This window comes from Thyridium curvatum (assembly GCF_004353045.1).
Source record: "Thyridium curvatum strain D216 chromosome Unknown NODE_24_length_455711_cov_82.946811, whole genome shotgun sequence".
NCBI classification, from domain to species: Eukaryota; Fungi; Ascomycota; class Sordariomycetes; order Thyridiales; family Thyridiaceae; genus Thyridium; species Thyridium curvatum.
Window position 1 is genome coordinate 57,270 of NW_022156779.1, and position 23,730 is coordinate 80,999.

The 23,730-nt window shown below is 54.7% G+C and overlaps 5 protein-coding genes across 5 annotated transcripts; 3 read left to right on the forward strand and 2 right to left on the reverse strand.

Annotated features, from left to right (window-relative positions):
• Positions 1-912: 912 nt before the first annotated feature.
• On the forward strand, positions 913-1,140 carry E0L32_004803 (uncharacterized protein; the record flags this gene model as incomplete). Its single annotated transcript, XM_031139254.1, has 1 exon — positions 913-1,140. The coding sequence occupies one exon, from the start codon at positions 913-915 to the stop codon at positions 1,138-1,140; it is 228 nt and encodes a 75-aa protein (XP_030996684.1).
• A 501-nt stretch (positions 1,141-1,641) lies between these two features.
• E0L32_004804 (uncharacterized protein) lies at positions 1,642-3,125 on the reverse strand (the record flags this gene model as incomplete). The annotated part of the gene is made up of 4 exons (XM_031139255.1): positions 1,642-1,769; positions 1,838-2,804; positions 2,869-2,975; positions 3,035-3,125. The coding sequence occupies 4 exons, from the start codon at positions 3,123-3,125 to the stop codon at positions 1,642-1,644; spliced, it is 1,293 nt and encodes a 430-aa protein (XP_030996685.1).
• A 471-nt stretch (positions 3,126-3,596) lies between these two features.
• On the reverse strand, positions 3,597-4,715 carry E0L32_004805 (uncharacterized protein; the record flags this gene model as incomplete). The annotated part of the gene is made up of 1 exon (XM_031139256.1): positions 3,597-4,715. One exon carries the CDS (start codon positions 4,713-4,715, stop codon positions 3,597-3,599), a length of 1,119 nt encoding a protein of 372 aa, XP_030996686.1.
• A 768-nt stretch (positions 4,716-5,483) lies between these two features.
• Positions 5,484-8,406, forward strand: E0L32_004806 (uncharacterized protein; the record flags this gene model as incomplete). The annotated part of the gene is made up of 2 exons (XM_031139257.1): positions 5,484-5,607; positions 5,663-8,406. 2 exons carry the CDS (start codon positions 5,484-5,486, stop codon positions 8,404-8,406), a joined length of 2,868 nt encoding a protein of 955 aa, XP_030996687.1.
• A 12,311-nt stretch (positions 8,407-20,717) lies between these two features.
• On the forward strand, positions 20,718-23,669 carry E0L32_004807 (uncharacterized protein; the record flags this gene model as incomplete). The annotated part of the gene is made up of 2 exons (XM_031139259.1): positions 20,718-21,300; positions 21,391-23,669. The coding sequence occupies 2 exons, from the start codon at positions 20,718-20,720 to the stop codon at positions 23,667-23,669; spliced, it is 2,862 nt and encodes a 953-aa protein (XP_030996688.1).
• Between the last annotated feature and the right edge of the window lie 61 nt (positions 23,670-23,730).

Consider the following 23,730-nt stretch of genomic DNA (forward strand, 5'->3'; position numbering starts at 1 on the left):
ACACCTTGGATACGGCGGCAGCAACGTGCAGGATGAGTCAGACGAGGCACACACGATCACGATGGAGAGAGATGGGATCGCATGGGACAATGCGGCGGGCTGGACCTCCTCGAATAGCCATCGCGGGCAGCATTCTCCCAAAGAGTCAAATCAACCGCGCAAAGTCAAAGGCCTAGTCATGAACGTCTGCGCTCGGGGCCATGATGCGCCGTCTTACACATCCGGCGCCGGTTCGTCTCCACACTTCCGGAAGCTGGGCCCCGCCGGCGACGCCCGCGAGTACGCTTTTCAACGTCGGACCAGTGGCGCCTGCCAAGACACGTGGGCATTGTCCTGAGTCACTGGAGCTCTCTCCTCCCCCTATCTCAATGATGCAAGACGCACAGAGCGAGTTGATTTGTCTGCTGTGTCACTGCCAAGGCTTTTGACCTCGACAACCATGTGCCTCCTCAACCCAGATGACTCACCTGGCACGGCCCCCTTGCTAGGCTATGCCGGCCCCGTAGACCTTTCGAACTTGAGATGTCTAAATCAGGCAACCATCCCTCCGAGGTAATGACATTCCCCCTGCCATTGACCGGATGTAGTCAGATGGAAGGGGGGGGGGGGGGGGGGAGGGGGGGGGGGGGGGGGGGGGGGGGGGGGGGCAGAGCCTGGTACGTGACGCACTCACGGCGTGTATAAAGCCCAGGGACACGGTCTCTGCCTGAGGGAGCAGACTGTCTACACAGCCAACAACTCTAGTCTCAAGTACCAGATCTCCTAGGAATACCAGCCTCGTCACCCCGTGCCTTGCCACCCTTCTTTGTACACAGAACATCACTCGTCCCAAAACGACTTTTGTTCCACCTACCAAGAGCCCACATAATAGTACAAAATTTCCCCAGTTCGACGATAGACAAGCTCATCATCATGACCGACGGATCCAACCACGCCTCTCAGGAGCAGTCTCGCCAGGAGAAGAAGGCCAGCGACACCGCCTCCATCTCCAGCTTCGGCAGCACTGTTGGTTTGCTCAGGGCCAAGCTCTCCCGCAAGGGCAAGAAGAGCGACGACGAGAAGAGAGACAGCGACGCGCAGAAGCAACGCATCGAGGAACAGAGCAAGATCCACAAGAGCCAGATGAAGATGGTCGGTTGAGATCACCTCGCGGATAGGATTCGGACATACGGTGTCTCTGTGTTGCAAGGAGATGACAGCAGCACCGGCGACCACATGGTTACTATCACTTGAGGAGTAGTGAGCATCCTCGAGCCGCACGCAGGCCCGGCTCGGATCGCTCCAGGCCGTAACAATGGCTTCCCAATGCTTGGGCCTCGGCCCCGGCGCCGCGGTGGCGGTGATTCTCGATCCTCCGAGAGTGCACTGCGGCGCCTTATGGCTCGAGGACTACAGTAGGGCTATCGCAGCCCTACAGGGGGATACAAGATGGATCTTTTGACTCTGTCAACCTAGGTGAAGAGTCACAAGATCGAACGGATGGTTGTCGTTCATATCTTTACATGGGTCTATGAGCACATACTATGAATGCTGGGAAATGTACGGCCAAGTTGTGACAAGGGGTATCTTTGACAAGTCTAGCAGTACCGAAAATGACGAGATGCACTCACGCATCTATCAAACGTCCCAGTGGTCATGATTCTAAAACGTGTCATCCAGAATGTCCTGGTTCATCTTGACCATGGTGGGACTGTACTCTGATGACTCCTCGGGCTCGGCACCGGCAGTCAGGAGTATATCGTCCACGATCCGCTTACTTGCCTCCCTCGCTGCGCAGCACAGACAAGTTAGCATGCCACATCGATACCAAGAGTTCCTAAGCAAGTGTAGAACCTACCCGGTGTTTGAAGAAGCTTGGATGCCGGGAGGGCAAATTGTATCGTCTTTGGCGGGCTCATCCCACCGTAGAGATCCCCCGATTCTTCCTCGCTGTCACTCTCCCAGGTGATCTCGTCCTTATGCCTGTTTCCCTTTCCTTGCTCCAGCCCGAAAATGTCTTTTGTCTTGCGGCCGGTAGCCGGGGTCTGCACGCTGATGCCGGGCGTCCGCGGCCCGCTGGGCACAGCAGCAACCTTCTGGCGATATGCAGACCGGATAGGAGACATGAACGCCTCGCTTCGCAGCTTGGGCGCCTCCATCTCGGGAGATGACATGGGCGACGACTCCTGCCAAAGCGGTACCTTTTCCTTGGCCTTGCCCTTGTCATCTTTGGGCTTCTCCGTCACCTTCCACTTGATGGGGCTGACGCCATGCGACATGGGCTTGTGTGGCGTGGCTTGGAGCCGGTAGTTCTTGTCCAGGATGCGGTGAAGCAGGGGGTCCTTGTGCTTCCGGGCCGTTGATTCTTGCAAATCGCGCGCGGCCTGATCCAGAGACGACCTCGGAGTCATGGACATGTCGGGGAGGCGAGCTGTATGCTGCGCCAGGAGTTCAGACTCGTCCTCGTCGCGCAGTTCTCCTGTCTGGGTGGTATTGTCCTGGTCGAGCTGCCGCTTCAGATTCTCGTATGGAGAGTCCAGATCGGCAAATTGAGGTTTGATTGTCTTGGTGGCAGGTGGTCGAGGCGTGCTCCCAGTAAGATCGCCGTCGCCATCTGTCAGCACCGAATCGCCCTCTCCTTGGTAGTTTGCCGACTGGTCTGCGCCTGCTGTGGTGTCGTCGTGGTGCGCCCGAGGCGTATAGCCTGCAGTTGTGTCATCGTGAACGGTCGTCTCCTCCGCAGCTGTGGTATCGTCATCATTGGCTAGTTCTTCATAGCCTGACAGTGATACGTTGGCCGAAGCCTCAAAGAACTGCTTCCAAAACTGACAAGAAAACGACTAGTCAGCTACTCTTTCGGGCCTGCTCCAGCGGCCTGGCAGTCCTCACCTTGGAAGCTTCCCAAACGGCTCTCGAATGCTCGCCATATTGCTCGACGAGAGGGAGGATGCTCGTTGTGACAATGCGATGGGCCTTGCTGAAGTTGTGATCGATCTCTAACAACGGCTCTCAGCAAATACGTCGTTTGGAAGGGAAACGCGGGGCCTTCGCGCACCTTGCAAAGTCAATGTTATAGACTGCTCAAGCTTCTCAAGTTCTTCTGTTGTCGACAGCGGACGCTGAGTCGTTGACCCCGGTCGGGACATGGTGGAATCGCGGCTACTCGACTTCCATACAGTACAAGGGCGTGCGACGGTGTCGGGGACAAATTGTGGCAGCGTCAACATGAAGTTGTGTTAACGGTCCGGCGCGTGTTGACGCGATGCGGGGCAACCCCAATTAAGAGCCACAGCAGCCGACTTTTGCGCTGCCATGTCTGCTGATCCAAACATTTTGCGGGGCATTTGTTTCTCTAGTCAATACAAGTACAAGTAGAATGGTTTGGAGGAAAAGCCTGGAGAATGATTTGACGAGGCATGGATCTTTGCTTGCCATCCGGCTTTCACAAGAAGTGCGTAAGAACATCGCATTGCCCCGTTGCCCGTTATTAGACCGAGGCTGCACCAGGGGAAGGCTTGGTCGCATCAAGGTGCGTGGCATTACATTGCATGGAAAAAGGCATTCTCAATCAATTCAGGGTATCAATATGTCTCAACACTTGAGCTTGCAGCCGTTACTCAACGGCCTCGTCCCCGACCTCTTCCACGGCCTCTCCCTCTTCCTCTCCCCCTGCCTCCTCCCCGTGCTGTCTTCTTCTGCCGCGTAGGCTTTTCCGCCTCTGGCTCTTGGTCCTCTTCCTCGTCATGGTCGTCTTCCTCGTTCTCGCCTCCTTCTGCTTCGTCCGCATCTTCCTCTTCGTCCGCATCCTCCTCCTCGTTCTCGTCTGCTTCCTCCTCTTCCTCCTCTTTCGCTTCATCGTCGTTGTCTTCTGCTTCCTCCTCGTTTCCATCATCTGCCTTGTCCTCTGGCTCCGTAGATTGAGCTTTGCTCCTTGACGCGGCGCGTCTCGAGCTCCTTGTACCCCTTGTCGTCTTCGGCGCAGCCGCGCTCGGTAGTGAGGATGGTGCGTCGGAGCTGTCCACCGTACTGGACCGCGTCCTAGAAGCAGTTTCGCCACGCTTCCGCTTACCAGCGCCAGTACTTGGGGTAGGCTTTGTGACGCTTGGAAGCGCATCGTCGCCGTCGCCGCCGTCCCATTGGGCAGGAGATGACGCTCCTGATCCGCCGTCGGCGAGGAATCGCTCGCTCATTGCCTCGTAGTAGTCGTCAAAAGGCAAGTGGAATTCTTTGAATTTCGTATCGAATTCTGGATTATCAATGTAGTCGATGTTGTTATCACGCTCATTGATGGCGTCCAGGTCGTAGAACCACCGCAGTTCTTTCCAGATGCCCGGTATGCGCGTGTGTTGATATACGTCGGGGTCGATGCCATGGCAGCGCAGGTGTTCCGAGATTGCTATCACGCGAAAATGCCTATGCATGCCTAGGATGCGTAGCATGGTCATGGTCAGCTTCATGCCTGCAAAGTGATCATGTCTTTCTCCCGATTTGGTCATCCTACCGGAGGGCTTCCATCTGATCACACCCTTGAACAAGGAAGCACGTTGCTCATCCGTCCAATGGCTGGTGAGATCCGCGAGTGGCGCTTGGGTGGACGTTGCTGCAGTCGGTGTATCCGCCGCCTGGGGTGTATCGATGTCCATCGCATCATCGTCTCCTCCCCGACTGGGTGTAGCAGTCGCCGAGGGCGTTGCGACAGACTGGGCACTGGCCCTGCCCTTCTTCTTGGGAGGCATTGCGGCCGTGCTGACGCTGTTGGCCGCGTCTCAGTGCTTCAACTACGACGAGTGTATGTTGAATTAATAAATGTACACAGGTAAGAGTGCGAGTGTTGCTTTGGCCAGCCCCTCAAGTCTGTAATTTGCAAGTGGAATTTTGAAAGTCGCGATTGCTACAGAGCTCTAGATTGATGCTACTGGTGACATCTAGCGCGGGTGGGTCAGAGCTTCTGCCCTTTTCTGGACTTGCTTCCAAGGTTGCGCATTGGCACGAGAAATGGATGAGTCTTCAGGCTCTTCGGGGCATCTAAGTCACGCTAAAGGGACAGCAAACGCCCCAAAGCTATGCAGAATGCGCTATTACCACCCAAACATAGGCTGTAATGCGAACCGCCTCAGTGGAGTCCTCTCGAATGGGGGTCAAATCGATAAATTGTAATGAAGAGACAGACTAACTAAATGGATATGTATGTCGGAAGCACAAGCCTGGATTTACATCGAGAACTCCTGAGCTGTGAGCAGATCTCAGGGGACATGCCTGGCCTTGATTCCTATTCATTTCTCTGTTGACGGCCATATAGTCCTATATGACGCCTAGCTCGTCGGTCGATGCGTTGACGCGACCTGGTTTTGTTCATGTCAACACGCGTTTCGCCGCCTGCTTGATGACGTGCCTCACTGTCAAGCCGCAAGTTCAACTCAACCATTATACTAGCTAGATGGGCAGATACACCATCCGTCTTGAGATCTAGGGTTTTTTGGTCCTGGGAGTTCAAAACCTTCAAGATGGAATCCGTTCAACCGGGCGATGTGTTCGCCATCCCGGACTTCAGAGAAACATGTGAATCCTTGGAGATATCGAGGCCCGCACTGCCCAAGGAGGCCAGCTTCTTCGCCTTGCGAAACTCTTGTGCGTTTCTTCCTGCTCTATATTGAACGAGTAATGCTAACAAGTATTTCGTCAGTTGATGAGGGCCCCTTTGAAGTACCTCAGGACCCTGCCCACAATGTGGGCTTCTTCAAGCTCCCGCCTGGTCTGGAGGGACAGAATGAGAACGACGCAGGGGTTGTAGGGGTGGAAAGGTCGCCGCCGCAGGCTGAAAATGACCCATCTGTGTCCAAAGGCGCTCACGACGATGAAGACTTGTGGCTTGCTGAGTCTACATTGATTGCTCGCCCTCCTCAATATCAGACTTGGGATGGCTTCAACGCCCCCGACTCACGGATCCAGGCCCCGCTGTTCATCACGGAACAAGGGCCCGGCGTGTTTGATGCTTTACTGGAATCTCAAGGACAGACCTCCAGCGCCTCTGGGTCAAGCCTGGTCACTACAAGGGAGTATTGTGCATGCCTGCTCGCACTGGCGCTGGGCCGTGGATCAATATTGTTCTCGTGGGATTCCGTCAAGAAGAGCTTCGTCTCGGAACTGGATACTCCCAGGGTCACTGGATGTTCGGCTGAGACCATTCAAGGCTTACAAGAAATGTGCCTTGCCTGCGGCAATTATACTCGGTTTCTCAAAATGTCAGCGGAGAAGATGCACACGACCCATGCGTCTCCATCCAAGGTTGCCGTCGCCGACCTGGTTGATCAGCTGTTGCTGGTCATTCAGAGCGAACTGGGAGCTCGAGGGCAAGAAGTGGTCTCGCTTCTCCAGCTCCAAGCTGCCGTCCGGCCAGTCTTCTCGATTCTAGGACATTTTAGATCCCTGGTACGGAAGCTTTCCAAGATGCGATCAGACGAGGAAATAATATCGCTCCTGTTTGAACAATCTCAGGTGACTGAGCATAGAGACAGCTTTCTACGGGATGCCACCCAGGAGATGCTTCAATCCATCTCGAGGCCGTGGCTGGACTTTGCAGCCGAGTGGACAGGCCTGAAAGCCGAGTCTGGCACAAGAATGAGCAAAACTGGCCCGAGCAAGAGCTTTGTCAAAGTCGCGAACAAGTCATGGATCGACGATGCTGGATTCGACCTCGAAGAGCCAGATTATATATTCGACGAAAGCAACATGCCTTCTTTTATCCCTGCGGACATTGCACAGTTGATGTTTCAAACTGGCCAAAACCTTAGGTTCCTCTGGGAATATCATCCTGACCATCCGTTATCCGACATATCAACTGTTGATGCTGCTAGTCCACCCCTGCTGCAGTGGCAGTTCGACTGGACTGCGATCAGCCGCGTGGAACACAAGGCATTGGCGTACGAAGCCGCTTTGAAGAAAGCGATTCGAGAAAGAAGTCTCACAGGTCATCAGAGCAGGACGACGGACCAGGCGGCTGCCTCGGCGATTGGACCGTTCCAGATCTTTGGTCGAGGTGAAGATGAGATCCAGCAGTTTGTCCTCACGTCTATGGAAGAGTTTGACAAGGACCCGCCCCATACTCGAGATGACAAGTTTGGTCAGCTACTCAGACACCGCCTCTTCAGAGGCAGTCAGCTGGTTTCAACTCGCCCCGCGGCAGCCCTTGCGACGTTTAACCCACACCGGAGTCTGATACCCCTACTGTCTTTTGGTCCCATCATATCCTGTCAGTCACGAGTCGTCAACCAAGAGTGTTTGAGAGTTCTGTTCAATGCCCACAACCTGAGGCAACATCTGAGTGTTCAGAAAGACTTCCAGCTCCTCGGCAATGGCGTCTTTTGTAGCCGAATATCCCATGCCTTGTTCGACCCGGAGATGGACACAGCGGAGCGCGAGGCTGGTGTTGCCCTCACTGGCGGTGCCATGGGCCTACGCCTAAGTGGTCGGCAAACTTGGCCTCCTGCAAGCTCGGAGCTTCGACTGGCTCTGATGGGTGTCTTGTCAGAGACTTATCAGGGCCGGCAGGCAGCGAGCAAGAACGCACCCCTGAAGCATGCCGAACTGCCTGGTGACATGAGCTTCGCGGTGAGGAATCTCTCCAACGAGGAGATGGAAGCCTGCATGGATCCGCACAGCTTGGAAGCAATGGACTTCCTTCGCCTTTCGTACAAACCGCCATCTACTCTTCTCCCGATCATCACCCCCGTAATCCTCGTCAAGTATGACAAGATATTCAAGTTGCTGCTGCGCGTTTTGCGCATGCTCTACGTGGCCAACCAGTTGTTCCGAGATATGTCAACTCTGGCAGCTTCTGGCACACACGAGCTGGATGATACCAGCCTGAGATTTCGGATCGAGGCACATCATTTTGTCTCTTGCATTACGACTTACTTCTTCGACACTGGTATTGCGAAGCCTTGGTCGAGGTTCCAGACTTGGCTGGACAGCATCGAGCTGGCCCTGCGTGATGAAGACGCAGCGGTGGCAGCAGACTGTGGCCCGGACACACTGCGCGAACACCACGAGCGAACGTTGGACCAGATAATGCAGACGCTCCTCCTACGTAAAAGACAACAGCCGGTGCTCGAGCTTTTGGAAGATATCTTCAGGCTGATATTGCAATTCTCTCAGCGCCATGGCAGTTTGACGCACGGTGAGCTACAGGGGACGGCACCACAAGGCCAAGGCATCGAAGAGCTCTACGCGTCTTTCCGAAAGAAAGTCGGAGTGTTTCTGACCGTCTGTCGTGGGCTTAGCGAGAAGCGCAACGCGACCGCAAAGGGGCACCACAAACGCGATCCAGAGGACAGGGCCGGAGAGGACGATGCTGATGCCAACACGATCGACCGCCTGGTACTGCTGCTGGACATGACGGATTACCATCTCAGGAGGCGCCCAGCTTGACGTGTCCCTCCATAGCACAGCCCACCCAACAACATAGCTAAGAGTCATGTCCATACATGTAGGCCTTGCGAAGCTGGCGCGCTTGCCTGGCTTTTCGCGCCACCCATACACTCAATGAAACGCTTCCTGTTCACATCTCGTAACAAGAACCACGGTACCTGACCGTTGTTTGTGACGTATGTGTTGCGTGCGATATCGCCAGGAGATAAAAAGATGGTCACGACACGCGGGTTCCCAATAGCTGGAAGAGCAATCTCGCTACATTCCCCCCTGTGGACGAATCTGGGAGAAGATGAATGTCACCAAGGATGTACGGAGTAGGCATCACCGCCGGCTGCTGCATCGGCAGTCGGTCCCAGAGCCCGCCTGGGTCTGAACGTGGTGGTGGTCTTTTTGCGACGCACTGACACCGGATATAGCAACCTGCCCCAAAATTAACAGCTAGCAGGCTGGTCCCCCTGAAACATGGCACATCACGAACGGCCAGCCATCAGGGCCAGGGCGGAACAGTCCGTCCGTCTGCCTGTCAGTGAGGGTTGGGTTGTCTAGGTAGTAAGGGGCGCGAGAACGACGAGACTGACGACGACGACATGTTGTTGTCTGCCCATGCATACACAACTCGCGGGCTTTACGAGCAAGGAGTAAGACTAGCGGCATCCGATGTGTGCCCTGTTTTGGCCACTTGCAGCAGCAGAACTCCACCGGGTCATCCTGGTCCTTCCCAGGGAAGGCTGCTTCCTGGAACTGACTGGCTGGCATTTCAGCTGCATATGACACAAGGGACGAAGTGACCGATGCTCGGCCGCATCTAGACCCTGCGCGCCAACAGAGAGACCCCATGTACGTACATGCGTCGCCGCAACTGACGTATCGTTTCTCGGGAGCCGGAGAGCGAGCAGGTTGGGCAGCAGCTTGCGGCGCGCCCAGAGCGGCAGGCATGGACTTGGAGTCAATATCGCGGTGTCCTTTTACTGCATCGGTGATACAGAAGGCTGCTGAGGCAATCTGAGCACTAGTAGATGGTCCAAACAAGCTGAGAAAGAGGGGAAGGGTCTAGGAGGGTAGCCTCCAACCGTAGGCATTTATCGTCGGTAAACCGGCGAACGAAGACCCCAGGCTATTGGTTATCAGAGATTCTCATCATCGACAATGCAGCAGATCGGCAACGGTTCCCCCAAGAAGCAAATACCTACGACCCGGAGATCAGAGTTGGGGGACGCGACGCGAGGACCTAAACTCATTTGGTGAATGTACAAGCAGCTGAATGGTGCGGAGTGTGATCCGTCGCCGGAGTGGAGAGATTCAAGACTGTCTCGTACAGACCCCAAGGGAGGTCCGAACAGAAGGACTGCTCCGTTTAGCAAACCCATGAATTTGAGGTGTGAATAACCGTATCAAGGTGTCTGATATGATGACCTCCCACGTATCCTGACCCCTGCTTGGGTGGCCAGTGACATGTCCATGGGAGTGAGTGTCTTCGCATATCGGGTCGCATAGGACTGACTGGCACCCTAGACCTCCAGTCGGCTTGGCCTGAACCCTGGTAATGTTTATGCCATTTCCGGACCATTCCTCTTCTTCTGTACTAGCCTCGCTGTCTCTTCGTTTCAAAGGAATAGGTACCGTAGACGAGAGGCAGTCGGCAGAGACAAACTTGGTAGAAAGCAAGCCGGATGCTGCGACTCGCAGCCGACGATCAACTGCCTCCACGGAGATGACAAGCACGACTGCGGTAAGCGCTTGATGTGAGGTGATATCGGGCGCCCATCATCATCACACCCTTGGCCATGTTGGTTAGTGCGCAAGGACTGTATCCACACGAAGGATTTGCCTGCCAGCATATGCACCTCGCAAGCCAAGCAAGAATGCGGCGGAGTGTCCATCAAGGCAATGCCGAACGGCACAGAGTCTTTTCTCGAGCAGATCTTCACCAAATGTGCTGTTAGAGGAGACTGACGGTCTGAGAATGGTACGATGTCTCTTGTCTAGCATCGAGAGTCTCACATAGCAAGGACATGACGCAAGTTTGCTACTCAAGGCAGCTGAGCTGAATAGGCAGACGAGGTCTGAGGTCGCAGCTGTGTCTGAGGGACGACCTGACTTGTAATTGTGATGGTAGGGCATCATCCCTTGGTCCCTTGCAGTTGACAGTTTCCAGAACAATGCAACGGATCGCCGGCTTATGATGTCCAGTCCAGTCCGGCTGAGGCAATGTCGGTCAAAGCCATTTACTGCCGTCGTCATTGAGAAGACTCTTGGAAATAAGAACATAGGAAGTCAATCTGGTCCACTTGGACCCCTCATGAAGCACGTTTGGGGAAGTAGCCATACGGAAATGGTACCCGTTAAGCGCAATGCCGAAGACTATGGAGTACAATGGATAAGTGGCTCTCGACAAGAACATGGAGCAGCATACACATGTCAGGTCTTTGGGAGTCGCCGAACTCTAATGTCCATCCCTAATGCTCTGGGCCAGGGTAGGTGCTCGTCTTGGACTAGAGGCGATTCATACGCAGGAAGCAAGACTGCCTGACCGACGAATGTGTCTCCAGTAAGAGAGGAGAGATGCCCAAACAACTGTCACGCCCGCCCAAGGGAATGGGTGCCCGGAGGCTTGGGTTGGTATGGGGGTAGCGGATGTTGGAGTAACAAACTCCACCAAATATCCATCAGGAAGGACCCCTATTGCAGGCGTGTGGGCACTACCAGCAGGGCTGCAAAAGAGGCTCCAACCCAACACCCACACAGGCGGCAGGTCCCTAGCAGGGCAGAGAGGAGACAATGGGAGGTTTAACCTCATGGGGCAGTGGGACTGGACACAAGATCCCGCTACAACTTGAACATGAGGCTTGAGATGGACTTGTGGATCGACTGTCAACCACATCTCAACTTCGAAGTGATGCTCATGCAGCTGCTTGAGGATAGCCAGAAACAATCTGTCGAGTGCGGCGTGGTGCACCACAACAGCCCGGCGGCTGCCACCGAGCGATGGCAAATTTCGCTTCTGGCGGATACCCGATACTCCACGACGGTTCTTCCGCCTTTGCTCACCCAGGAACAAAGCTCGTATACAAAATGCCTATGTATGTTTTCACGCCACGACGACGCCCGGTATTCTGGGCTGCCTATTTTCTGGTAAACATACGGCGTTATGCGCGAGTGAGAAATGTTTCCATGACGCGGCATGATCTGTCCTTTCGGAGATTCGCCCGACTATCTTTGCTGGGATGTCCTATCCTCTGAGCGAAGCCCGGCGCCGGCGGATTCCTAGTGCTGCCAAGTAAGCCCACTTGGACTATCGTGACTTCTGGCGGAAGGGCGGGATGGTTGCGCGTGTCAAGGCACCAGAGCTTGACTCGTGTGGGTATCCGGTCAGATACCCGAAAGGGGGCATCCCCGATATCATGAACATGATGTTAGGAGAAGACAGTTGCAATCTTGTCTCACAAGAGCGTTTGCCATTTTTATTTTATTTGTTTGCCTGTCAAGACTGTGCGAGTCCAGAGTCCGGCCGTCGCTGACGAGTAGCGTTGGCATCCAGAGGACTAAAAAACTAGGTATCAACACATGACAAGCATATGATGCACGTCAGCCACCCAACTGAGTAATACAATTAGGTGTTGAGAAGAAAGCGAACAAAAAGTGTACTACCTCTGGGAATTTGCAAACCCAACGGACGTAGGCGTCACAATCTTGGGACACTGGGAGTGGCGTGGGGATTGTCACAGAAAAACACTTCGGGCCCTGCTCGGGGTTGCCCATTGGAAATTGCGTTTTGGGTCGCAAACCAACGTATTGTTGATAGTTATGCGGTGAGAATAGGACTTCGAAAGTCATTGAACGTGTCACTCTCCGGCTAACGGTGTCATCCTCTCACCGTCTGTGCAGTGGTCGTACAGGATGGTCGGTGACGGCGTCGGTGTCGGAGTGCGCCCCGCCTGCCAGCGGCAGCAAGGTCTCAAGCACCTGTCAAAACGGTCGCGGCTGAGATTCTCGGCTTGGATGGAGACATGCCGTGCAGACCGAGGATCCCAAGTGGGCTGGTCCCCGTTTAAAATCGCGATCCAAAGGTGGAACTCATCGTATCCACAAATTCCCTCAACCCCCTGTCTGGAGACGGTTTCGCGCCCTGGAAAGCAACGAGCTAGGTGGCCTGGGATTGGACAGGAAGTTCCATCAGACCGAGGCACGACGGGGGGAGTTCCTGCGGATCAGCCCCATGGATGACCAGTCGAAGGCTTGGATGTGCAGCGTGCCCAGCCACCAGTCCGCACCGGCTTGCCTCTTTCGGCACCGCCGCTGTTCTATGCAGGGATCTGCCACGAGGCTTGGATGCCCACTTGGTCCACCAAATCTCGAGATTCTCCCTGATCCTAAAAGGCCCCTCCCATCCATTTCCCGCCTCTTATGGCTCTGTTGTGCCCTGTAGGAAACAGGGGAGGATGGAGAGAGGCGGTATGAAGGGTCCCCTAAAACAAGAACCCCCAAGTCCGTGGTTCCCCGCCAATACTGCCACGGGAGGACAGACCGGAGACAAACATGTGTTGACTGACGTGCACCGTTTTTGAGACGAGAGATTAGATTCGAGGCATGACGAAGGTTCGATGGAGCAGGCCCGCCCGAGGACCCTGGCCATCGCCAATTCGACAATCTGCCGCATGCCAAACAGAGCGAGTTACGCAGTTGCTTCGAGGGACCGGAGGAGAGTCGCGTCGGCAACCCCCGTTTCGACGTCGATCTGCTCTCGAGTGTTTGTTTGCTGACGGCGACGCGACTTTTGCCAGCGCCCGCCTCCGCGCAACGTTTGATTTTCAGCTTTGATGGCACACTGGCCGCGCGGAACTGGAAACGAAGTTCGCCGTTTTCCGTAAAAGGGCTTGATAATTTACCCAGCACGTGCCTAGTTGTCTTGGGTTTACGAGGTCGAGGAAAGAACAGTGTTAGGGGAGGCGCGACTTGTCGGCTTGGCCTAAACATTTCTGGGATGACCTAGCGAGCGATCTGCCTGTTTCGGGGAAAGCTCGGCCTGGCTTGACGGGCGATGATGTAACAATGGCGCGACTTTTTTGCAAGTCCAATGCCCTTGCAGTTTCGGCGCATCTCTCGACCTCCCCGAGTGAACTCCAACACCGATTGGACGCAGTAAATATTCAGGGAGGTTCTGCCGGGAATGAATCAAGCCAAAAATAAATAAAAAAAAATAAAAAAAAAATACCTACTGTGAATTATGTGCCCTCGTCCCTTACCCAAACGGCGCAAAACGATACTTGGATCGAGTCAACACCGTAAGTACCTAGGTAGGTCACTGCATAAGGAACAATAGTGTGCGAGTTTGTGTGTGTATGTGCACGCACAACTTGGCGAAACAGTCGGAGCGACACCGACGGTGGCCAGAATAGGTAGGACGAAAACAGTACCTAACCATCTGTGCATTGACAAACAACCTGCCTATGTGATGAAAATATACTTGTACTGCCATCGCGGGATCCAATTCGCCAAACAAGGCGCTTTTATGACGAGGTTAGACATATTTCTCAAAAGGCCAGGATGAGGAGCATTGAATCGACTCGTGGTTGTCGTGGAGGGGCATCATGTACCGTCATCCTCCCAGCCACCGTTGAGCCGTTCTGCCTTTCTTGGCCCTTTACCGACAGGTGTGCCTGTCGTCGTGGGCTTTTCCCGCTCCTTCGCCCAACAAGAAGGCAGGAAGATGGTAATCATGACAAATGAAACACCCTTTGCCGAAGTAAGCCTTGATAATTTCATTGGCCAGCAGCAAACAGCTGGTCAGAAATGATCTGCCTCCGACCTAGCAGGTAGTATTCGCTTGCTAAGTGCTCAGCAGCGACAACAGACAGCGTCTTTTGGCTTGTTTCTTGTCGCCAGCCCCCCCGCCCCTTCACCATCGTGTCAAATCAAAACACATGAAGGCCTGCTTGCTTGGAGAAGAAGGGCCTTTCGACATTGGAGGCCGGGAAACCTCACCGCCCCCGCGCTGGACATGGTGGGTGCCGGGAATATCATGGCACTGGGATGGCCCTCAAAACCCGTCGGCCTTGTTGTTTAGCTTTCCCTGAGACCCACCACGCGTCAGGTACAAGGCATACCCATACCAGGGCAGCTCGCTGGGGAGAGTACCTAGGTACCTAGGAGGCGGTCAACCGCCGTGTGCGCCCGTATTTGCCTGCAGATTTGGATCACCATGCCAGCCTCCAGCCATAGCCGACCAAGGGCGCAAGGCGTACCGCCACTGCGCTTCTTACGAAACACAACTACACGCGCTCGACGAGTGCGACAAACCGCTGCCTTTGATGAATTGACGTCGAAAAGCACATCCCGCAGTGTGGGTTTTGGATGGGGGCCCCTCCCAGAGCCTCCTGAGGATCGCCCCAAGGTGTCCGTCCAGGCTCGCTAAATCGCCCAAACCTCCCACTTGCCAGTGGACCCTGGAGCAGCCACACGACCATCGGGTACCTCGAGTGCCCGCGCAGCCCCTGCATTGGGGGAAGTCGCCAACTCCGGCGGAGAGAAGCGACCGCTGAGACACGCATGACCAAGGGATCGAGGGAGGGAGAGGAGCATTGAACTCGGAAGAAATCTCAAGGGTCTGTCAACTCCGGCAGGCAGTCAAGGCTTCTCAAGCGTCAGTTGCAACGCAGGTACATTGGCAAGGCGTAGTCCTCTGACCGGCTACCCCCCGGACGAAATGCAATTGTGATCTGCTCTACACGAGACTCTTCCCAGAGCTCTACAAGTCAGCACAAGGCGCAGCATTCATTTCGCTACGCCCGCCCACCCAGCAGAATCCCTACGAGTCCTGTCCAAGACATTACGGAACTACACATTAGTCGCAGGTGTTTCAGGCTTGACGCAATGGGAACAATGAGGCATGAACCCCGCGTCGTGCCTTGAACGGAGTCCACACCGTTTGAAGTCGTCCTCTTCACAGCTGCGTCCTGGAGAAACAGAGGCGATTCAAAGTTACACCGCTCACCTTTCCGCCGCGGCGCCACCTCGTAGACATGGACAAGTAGCCTAGCAATGGCAAGATGAACACCTCACGTAACCTCACATCTCCCCATCATGAAACAGGCAGCCTTGGTCCTCGGCAGGCGTCTGTATTGACCTAGTCGCAAGCTAGTGGTCTTGAATATTGCCGTATTACGTTAGACGGTGGACGTACCGCCGTAAGTACCTCAGCTAGGTAACCTGCTAGACCGTCACCGAGCCGGCATCAGGTAGGTACCTAAGGTGAGGTACTCAACGTCAGGTCCTCGACTCGTGTCCTCAATTGACTCTCAAAACAGGATTACGGACCAATACAGAAAGCGTCGGTAGACTCTCGTGATGGAAAGTCAGAACACACGCGACACCCTCGACACCATATTGCGCAGATCAACGAGCATTCAGCATGTATGGAGGTATATGTCCGGGGCAAGGGCCCTGAAAGAAGGAAAAAAAAAAAGGAGAAACAAGGAGCACTGGCGACGAGCCCACTTAACGTTCCGTGGCTCTGGATCGGTGGGCAACCCGACGGCTCCGGAAAAGTGAAAACGGTCGTCGCAACATTGAACTAGACCAGCACACGACTCCGCTGCCTTGCATAGCGACTTTCCAGCGCCCCAAAAAATGTGCCTTCTCGAAGACTGCCTATTCCGCCGCTCCCGCCGACCACCCAGCCGCGCTGTGGGCCGGGCTTCTTGTCAAGCCAGAGAGAGAGGGTCAGAGGTACCCCTTGGCCTCCGTCGCTTGGCGCGGCGGGCAACGGGGAATGAAGAAGGGCGGACCTATCTAGGGAGGTACGCACAATAACCAGCTCTGCATCGTGCTTCAACAGGATCGCCTAAATCACAAACAAGCGATCGGCAACCAGGTTATTAGGGGACTAGTGAATCCACAGACGGCAACAAGCTGGAAATTAACCAAGTCAAGGGCCTGTTGGCGCTTCTACCTACTGCTCCGTAAAGGGTTTCGAGTATTTCAAAGAACAGCTAACCTGCTGGCGACGTTTGAGCGCACGGTACACCCGGGATCGCTCCAATTACCAAGAATGACGGAAAGGGAAACAGTTTGCCGATGGCGCATGCCGGCGTGCGTCCGAGCATCGCCCAATGTATCGAGGTGAGGTGTATGGCCATTGAGTGAGCAGGGTAAATGTCTCTTATTTTCAGGTTTTCTCCGGCCTCGCCAGGTGTATCTGTACTTGGCAAAATACGACTGCTAGGGGGGAAAATCCCTTGTCAGATGCCCTCCCACCACTTGGGGACGGCCGATTACGGTGTACACTACAGCGCGAGAGGGTGTATTACTAAAGAGAAGCAGAAAAGATCCAATTGATTTGGTCATTGTGCAAAACGAAGAAATCTCCTTTCCCTACTTGTACTTCAAGCCTGGGCGTATGTGGGCTCTCGACCCCATACATGCTTCCATCGCGGGACCAAAGAAAAGCTTCGAGTTTCAACGTCGAAAGATCCTCTTTTTAAAAAAGAAGAGCCCATGCGACAAGAGGACGTGAACTGACGCGACCCCACTTGGAGATCAGAGGGTGGTCTGCAACGGGTTTTGACCCCCACGGACCACAGAATTGGATGGCATTCAAGATGGCCTTAGATGAGGCCGTTCCCCTCAGAACCAGATTTCTCCATTGACCCTTTTTTTGCGAGCCAGCCGGAATTGTCGCGCTGGGAGACACACACGGGCGGGCGCACATACGGAGTACACACACCGCCTCGCCAGTAAATTACTCGTTGCAACTCAGGCCGGGGACCAGAGTAAGGTTGCTCGGCACGCTGGGCGGCGCACGACTCAAGAAAGGCATCACATGGGCTGCCATTTTTTATTTCGTGTTGTGATTTTCCTGCTCCGGCTATTGGAACCATTCTCAAATGGACCAAAGAGGACTAGCACCTGCATATCTTGGCGATGTCAAGCGTGCGCGCCGGGCGAGTAGCGAGTGACTGTCGCGAGCCAGCCCCCTGCAAACGATTAGGCCGACGTGCTGTTTTGCTGAGTCGGATGAGGTCACCGTGACAAGGGCAGGGGACGAGCGACGTGCAGCGCGCTGCACACCCCCCCTACGCAGTATGGATCCGAAGGATGGCGTGGCTCGCGACCAGCGGGAAATAACATGGATGGCCTGCAACCTGCCAAGGTACCGAACCGACCAACGGCCAACCATACTTGTACGGAGAGGTACTTCGTACCTCGACCGTTCGCAGGGGGGAAAAAGAAATCAAAAACAAATTTATTGCGGCAGTACACATCACAGGTAGGTACCCTACTCGTAGTGTTTGTTCTTTTTGGCAGCAAAACGGTTTGCCTCCCCAGTCCGGAACGTGCCACAGCACCCTCCCAGGTAGCACGCACAAAGGAAGGCGACAGCGAGGCGGGAAAATCAAGGCTTTCTGCCCTATTTCCTTTCGTCTGTATACCGCTTGCACCCATGACCATGTACTCGTAGGCAGCAGGAAGACGGCGAAAATGCGCTGGCGAGGTATGCAAATTCCACGGTTGAGGCATGCTGTCTCGCGGGCCTCGGAGCAGAGGACAAAGCAGAGCGGCATAGGCATACGGCAGAAGCGAGGAAGGGCCGAACTACAAAGTAAGCAGGAAGACGGAGTGCTTTTTTGGTTCGTAACGTTATGTGACTCCAGCTCAAGCCACCTTCTTGACCGTGTCCCTCTGCCCATCCGCGTTGCATGGTCAACCTTCGTGGCCTTTGTCTGAAACTGAGTTGCTGGCACGGACGAGCTTTTGCAGAAAATAAAACATCAAGCAACAGGAAAGATCTTCAGATACGAACAGAGCGGTAAGCAGCATCACGGGCATCCTCGGGACACCGGATGCGATGCAAGACGGAGGACGGTGAGGAGGGTTGAACGAGCCTTTGGTCTTTTTTGATGACTGATTGATGTCCGGATTGATGGTGTGGAGATGAGAAGTACTTGAACTAAGTACATACGCCCACCCACACCCACAGGAGTATGTATGCATGAGAGGATGGAGGGATCGATGGATGGATCCCTCTATGTATGGTTGCATATATCAACCTACCCTACGTAGGTACCTGACCTCATGTACATGCTGTCGGGAAAGCAGGTCAGAAAGAGAAATCACAGGATGTGATCAATGTGATGATCAATGGTGTGCTGGGATGCGCAGACAGAATGCTCCGATATCAGGCGAGCGAGGTTTCGAGAGTCAAGGCCACCCACCACCATCATCATTCTCTTCAATCCTCGAGATTACAGTATGCTTTCTTTTTTGCGTTCTTCCCATAAGACGAGAGGAGAGAGGGCAACAAGGGTAACAGCTCCAGCGCAGTTGAGACGGAAGAGCATCGGCAAATTGAAGTCCAGGTCGGCCTAAGGTAGGTAGTTGCAGGGTGCAGGGTACCTACCTAACCTTGAAGCAGCCAAAGAAAAGAAACACATTTGTACTTGTAGACTGTAGAGAGACAGCAAGACAAACCTCGACGAGGGTAGCAGCGACGACGGCGGCCAACCAACACTCCAAAACCTCGAAAAGGACCCCTGTTCGCGCCCCTCTTAACTTGGCCTCGTCCCGTCACCTTTTCGTGTTTTGCCAGCTCTTCCTCTCTCTTCCTGTTCTTTTACCTACTTGATAATTTTCTCTTAACCGCACAACAGTACACGCAACGCACGCACGCACGCGCACACACTCCCACACACATCTTCTTGGGACTCGCCTTCGCGTGTCTGACAAACCTTTTTCGACGGCAAAGAACAACATACATCTTACACACCCCTTCCCCCCCTCCTCTTGCTCTCGCCCTCCCTCCCCAAAGCACGAGTCATCCACCCATAGGAGGGACGCCGTCCAAAGAAGACAAAGAACAGAACATCGGTCGTGGCAAAAAGAAGAGAAGAGAAGGGAACGAAGACTTGCCTGACGGTACCTACCTCGGCCGTCCCAGACTAAATCTCCGAAGCGGCGTATACTTGGTACATACCACCTGAGTGCTGTACCAAACCAACCTACCTACCCTTTGCGCCTCCGGCCTGACAGGTATGTAACTCTAGCAGCGCAATAGCGGCGACCCTAGGCAATTTCTGCGCTACTCCTTCCTACTACCTGTCTGCTACCTGCCTACCGTGCCTGCCTATCCGAACCTTGGTCGCCTTTTTTTTTTTCTTTTCTTTCTTTCTTTCAGCACCACCGCCTTTCGATATTTTTTAAATACCTATATTATCCCTCCCCTCCCACCTTTTGGTCCCTCTTATTTTTCTGGTCTCCACTCCACCCATCTCGAGTTTTCTTCTCCTTCTCTTCTATTTTTCTGCTCCTCTCACTACCACCTCCCCGACCCTACGTGCCTACATATCCACCACTGCCCGCCGTTAACTCGTTGTCGCGCGCGCGCGGTGCACTACCTCACACACTACCATCTTGGAATCCACTCCATCTGTGTCCACTCGATCCATCCCATCGAAGGCGGATTCAGCAAAGAACCCACTGCAACCCACCTGCAAGCGCGAACGTACCTGATAGGTCTCAGTGAAGAGGGAAAAAAAATTCCCACCTTTGGCGCAAACACCAGATTGTAAGCCGAGAAAAAAAGAAGCCAAGCATCCACCTCGCGCGTCACCAGCCCACCTCCCTGCTCCCAGAAATCATCCAAAAGGGCTCCACTCCAACCTCCATCACCCCCCAAAGGGCCTCTCTTTCCTCTCTTCTTTCCCCCTCCACCCTTTCTTTCAAGAACAACGTTCTTGAGCCTCAAATATCCACTCTTGCCGCATCTCCACCCTGCAGTACCACTTTGCAAACTCCTCCTCCTACAACATCTCAGGCACAGAAAACCGACAGCATCGTCGGTTGTTGTTCTCGTTGTCGCGCGCAAGCTCCATCACCGCATCGCCCCCTTTGTCGCGTGTCGCAATCGGTTTTTGTTTGCCTCTTTGACGAGATTGTCTCGAGACTCGGGCCAAACTGACACTCGGATTGAACCCTGTTCAGGACCCTGTTCAACCAAACACGTCAACTTCTTGACGCGCCCTCCCCGCTCTCGTCCGCACAGATCCGCCAGTCTCTCGCGTCGCGTCGTTATCATCACAGATTGCGATTGCCTTGCCACCTGTCGCATCAGACCAACTTCAAGATTGAATGATTGAGTAGCGCTTGTTGGGCTTGGGTCAACACTGAGAAGGATTATGGACGGATCTCACTACTCGGCGAACGTGATCAACACCACCAACACGCCTTCTTACCCGTCGTCTGGTGCCTCGACGCCGCATAATCTGCAGCCTCAGAGCCTTCCGCCGCACACTCTGCCGCCGCTCCAGCACAATATGTCGGCCATGCAGTCAGCCTATGGTAGCTACCCGCACACCCCGCGTACTCCGGCTACTCCTAACACTCCAGGCTCCAACAACAACATGGGAAACTACCCTCCTCCTCCCAACCAGAACGCTGGTCGCGGCTCATACCCCATGATGCCCAACAACCCGTATGGCCAACCTCACCAGCCCTACGGCACCCAGTCGATGCTTCCGCAGACCACGACTACCATGTCCCACCCTCAGCCCATCGCCCCCGCGCCCTCGCCTGGCGCTCGCGGTCCTCCCGTGCTCCGTCCCATGCCCACCGGAGGTGTCATGCCCCAGCAGGGCATGCAGTCGCCCTACGGCCAGAGCCCGCTGATGCCCCAGCCCTCTATGCTCCCTGAGGGCGAGCAGCCGACCCATGTCGTTGGCTCCCAGGGTCGCCGTGGCATTCTCCCCAGTGCTCCTGGCCGTCCTGCCGCCCCAGCCGCTGGTACTGCCGGTGCCAAGGCTCAAGTACCCCAGAAGGATGCGGACGGCAAGTTCCCGTGCCCTCACTGCACCAAGACCTATTTGCACGCAAAGCATCTTAAGCGCCATCTCCTCCGACGTAAGTTCTACCTGGACCACATCCGAGATCAACCCCTCCCTCTGCCTCGTGAAGTCTATGTTCTTGGCTCTTGACAGTTGTCATCTTCAGACACCGGCGATCGCCCGTACATGTGCGTGCTTTGCCGCGATACGTTCTCTCGCAGTGACATCCTGAAGCGTCACTTCCAAAAATGCTCGATCCGCCGTGGCAACCCCACCGGCGCCAGCCACCTTTCGCACCCGCACGCTCACGTTAAGAAGAACCCGGCGGCGCAGAAGCCCCTCCCCGAGGGTGATCTGTCGCACATGAACGGTATGGGCAGCATGCCCGCAGATGGTATTGTGCACCCTTTCGGTTTCATTCCTGCTCAAGACGGGGGGTTGCCCAATATGACCAATGATCAGAGTAACCTCTCTAGATCAGGCAGCATCAACAGACTTGAAGATGCCAATGATCGAGACAGGCGTAATATGACGGGATCGGTCATGGGCGCTTCCCGCGGGGCCAGCTTTGATCAATCGTTCAACGGGAACGTGCCTAACAGCATGGCAGCCAACATCAACCCGCAATTGGCGAACTACCCTATGCCGCCGAGCTCGAACGGCATGCCGATGTTTGGAGGACAAAACCAAGATTGGTCACAAATGTTCCAGGCTGGTGCGCAAAATACCTACGTCAACAATACCTTCCAACCTAATGATGGACAGACGCAGATCGCAACCAAACCCGTACCTAATCCCGAACCCGTAACTACAGATGGCTTTCTCCCCGGAGACCACGGCCTCGCCGACGACCGCTCCCTTTTCCTCGGCAATTGGGCACCGCCTTTTGCTCACGATCCTTACCAGCAACTCTCTAACCAGATCCTCAGTTTCTTCTATCCTCCAGATTCCATAGTCAACCCGCAAACGGCCGGGCTCAATCTCTACTTCGCGCCAGACAACGTCAAGGACTTCCTCGAGAAATACACTCACTTCCACGTGCACTTCGCCATCCTCCATATTCCCACCTTCCGTATCATGGACGCTTACACTGGCCTCCTAGCTGCTATGTGTTGTGTCGGCGCCTGCTACTCCAGCCAAGTCTCCGCTGATAACGTGCGCGAGATGATGAATTTTCTCTGGACGGCCCTGCAGCGGGATTCCTCAATGCTGGCGTCCCTAAACAGCGCTCAACTCGACGACAAGTACAGAAATGGCACCTTCGCAAGCAGCGCCAGAGATATTGAGGAATTCCAGGCCATCATGCTTATGCATACTATCTTCACCTGGAACGGAACGCCCGAGCAGCGTGATGCCACACGGAAGATCTTCCCTCTCATCAGCACTCTCGCCCGGAACGCTGGTCTCCTTTCTGTCGTAAATGACGCCTCGCTGCACAGTCCTCTTCACCAACCCGGCGTCTCCATCGGTGCATTCGACCCCTCGACTTTTGATTGGGATGTTTGGGTCCAACAAGAAAAGCGCATACGTATCATGTATTTTATCTTCTTGGTCGACACGGCAATGGGTCTTTACTTCAATTCTCCACCGGTATTTGATCCGATGGAAGTCAAGCTCCCACTGCCAGCAGACGATGCGGCTTGGGATGCACACAGCGGAACACAGTGTGCGGAATGTCTGGGCTTGCACGGCCCAGAAGCCGCTCGTCAGCGCAATCCCGATGGGACACAGCGTGCCAAGCAACCCGAGTTGCATCTGGCTCTGCAGGCTCTGCTCCATGGCTCGTACCAGATGCAGACAGGCACGACGAATCTCTACGGCAAATTCATCATCATCCATGCGCTGCTTGCACTCATGCGCAAGGCTCAATCCCAGGGGCACGCAGCCAGTATCGCTGGCTCGAGCACACCCCTGCTTCAGAACGATTGGATTGTTCCCGGGCATGACAGCACTGGCCCGAACTCGGGCGCGAGCAATAGCGGTAGAGGGACGCCGGTAGAGGGCATCATGCCGACACAGACCTTGAAGTCTTTCATCATGGCGTTGGACAAGTTCAAGCGCAACTGGGACTCTGACATGGCTCATCAATTCCTGCCTTCGTCTCGCAGTGCCAGGCGGCATGGGTTTTCTCGCGATGGTGTACACTTCTACTGGCTGGCCAACTACATGGTGAAGCACACGCAGCCATCAGATCTGCAACTCGCACCAGATCAACGGTTTGCGCAAGTCATCCATCTCCTCAAGTCAGTTAAGAGCTGGGTCATGTCTGATGGTGCGGCTAGAGGCGAAGAGCTGGGATCTATTGGAGAGATTGATAGGAATTTTGGCGAACAGGGCGGCTTGACCTTGAACATGGTCAGCCTCTTCAAACCTTTACCAAAGGTCGTGGAATCCCCGGAGATCACATCTGTAAAAACGGCAATCGGTACAAACAACTTGATGTGAACACTGCACATAGTTTCAGCATCAACGGCGTTCAATCTGCTCATTTCCTGGTTGGGTTGTG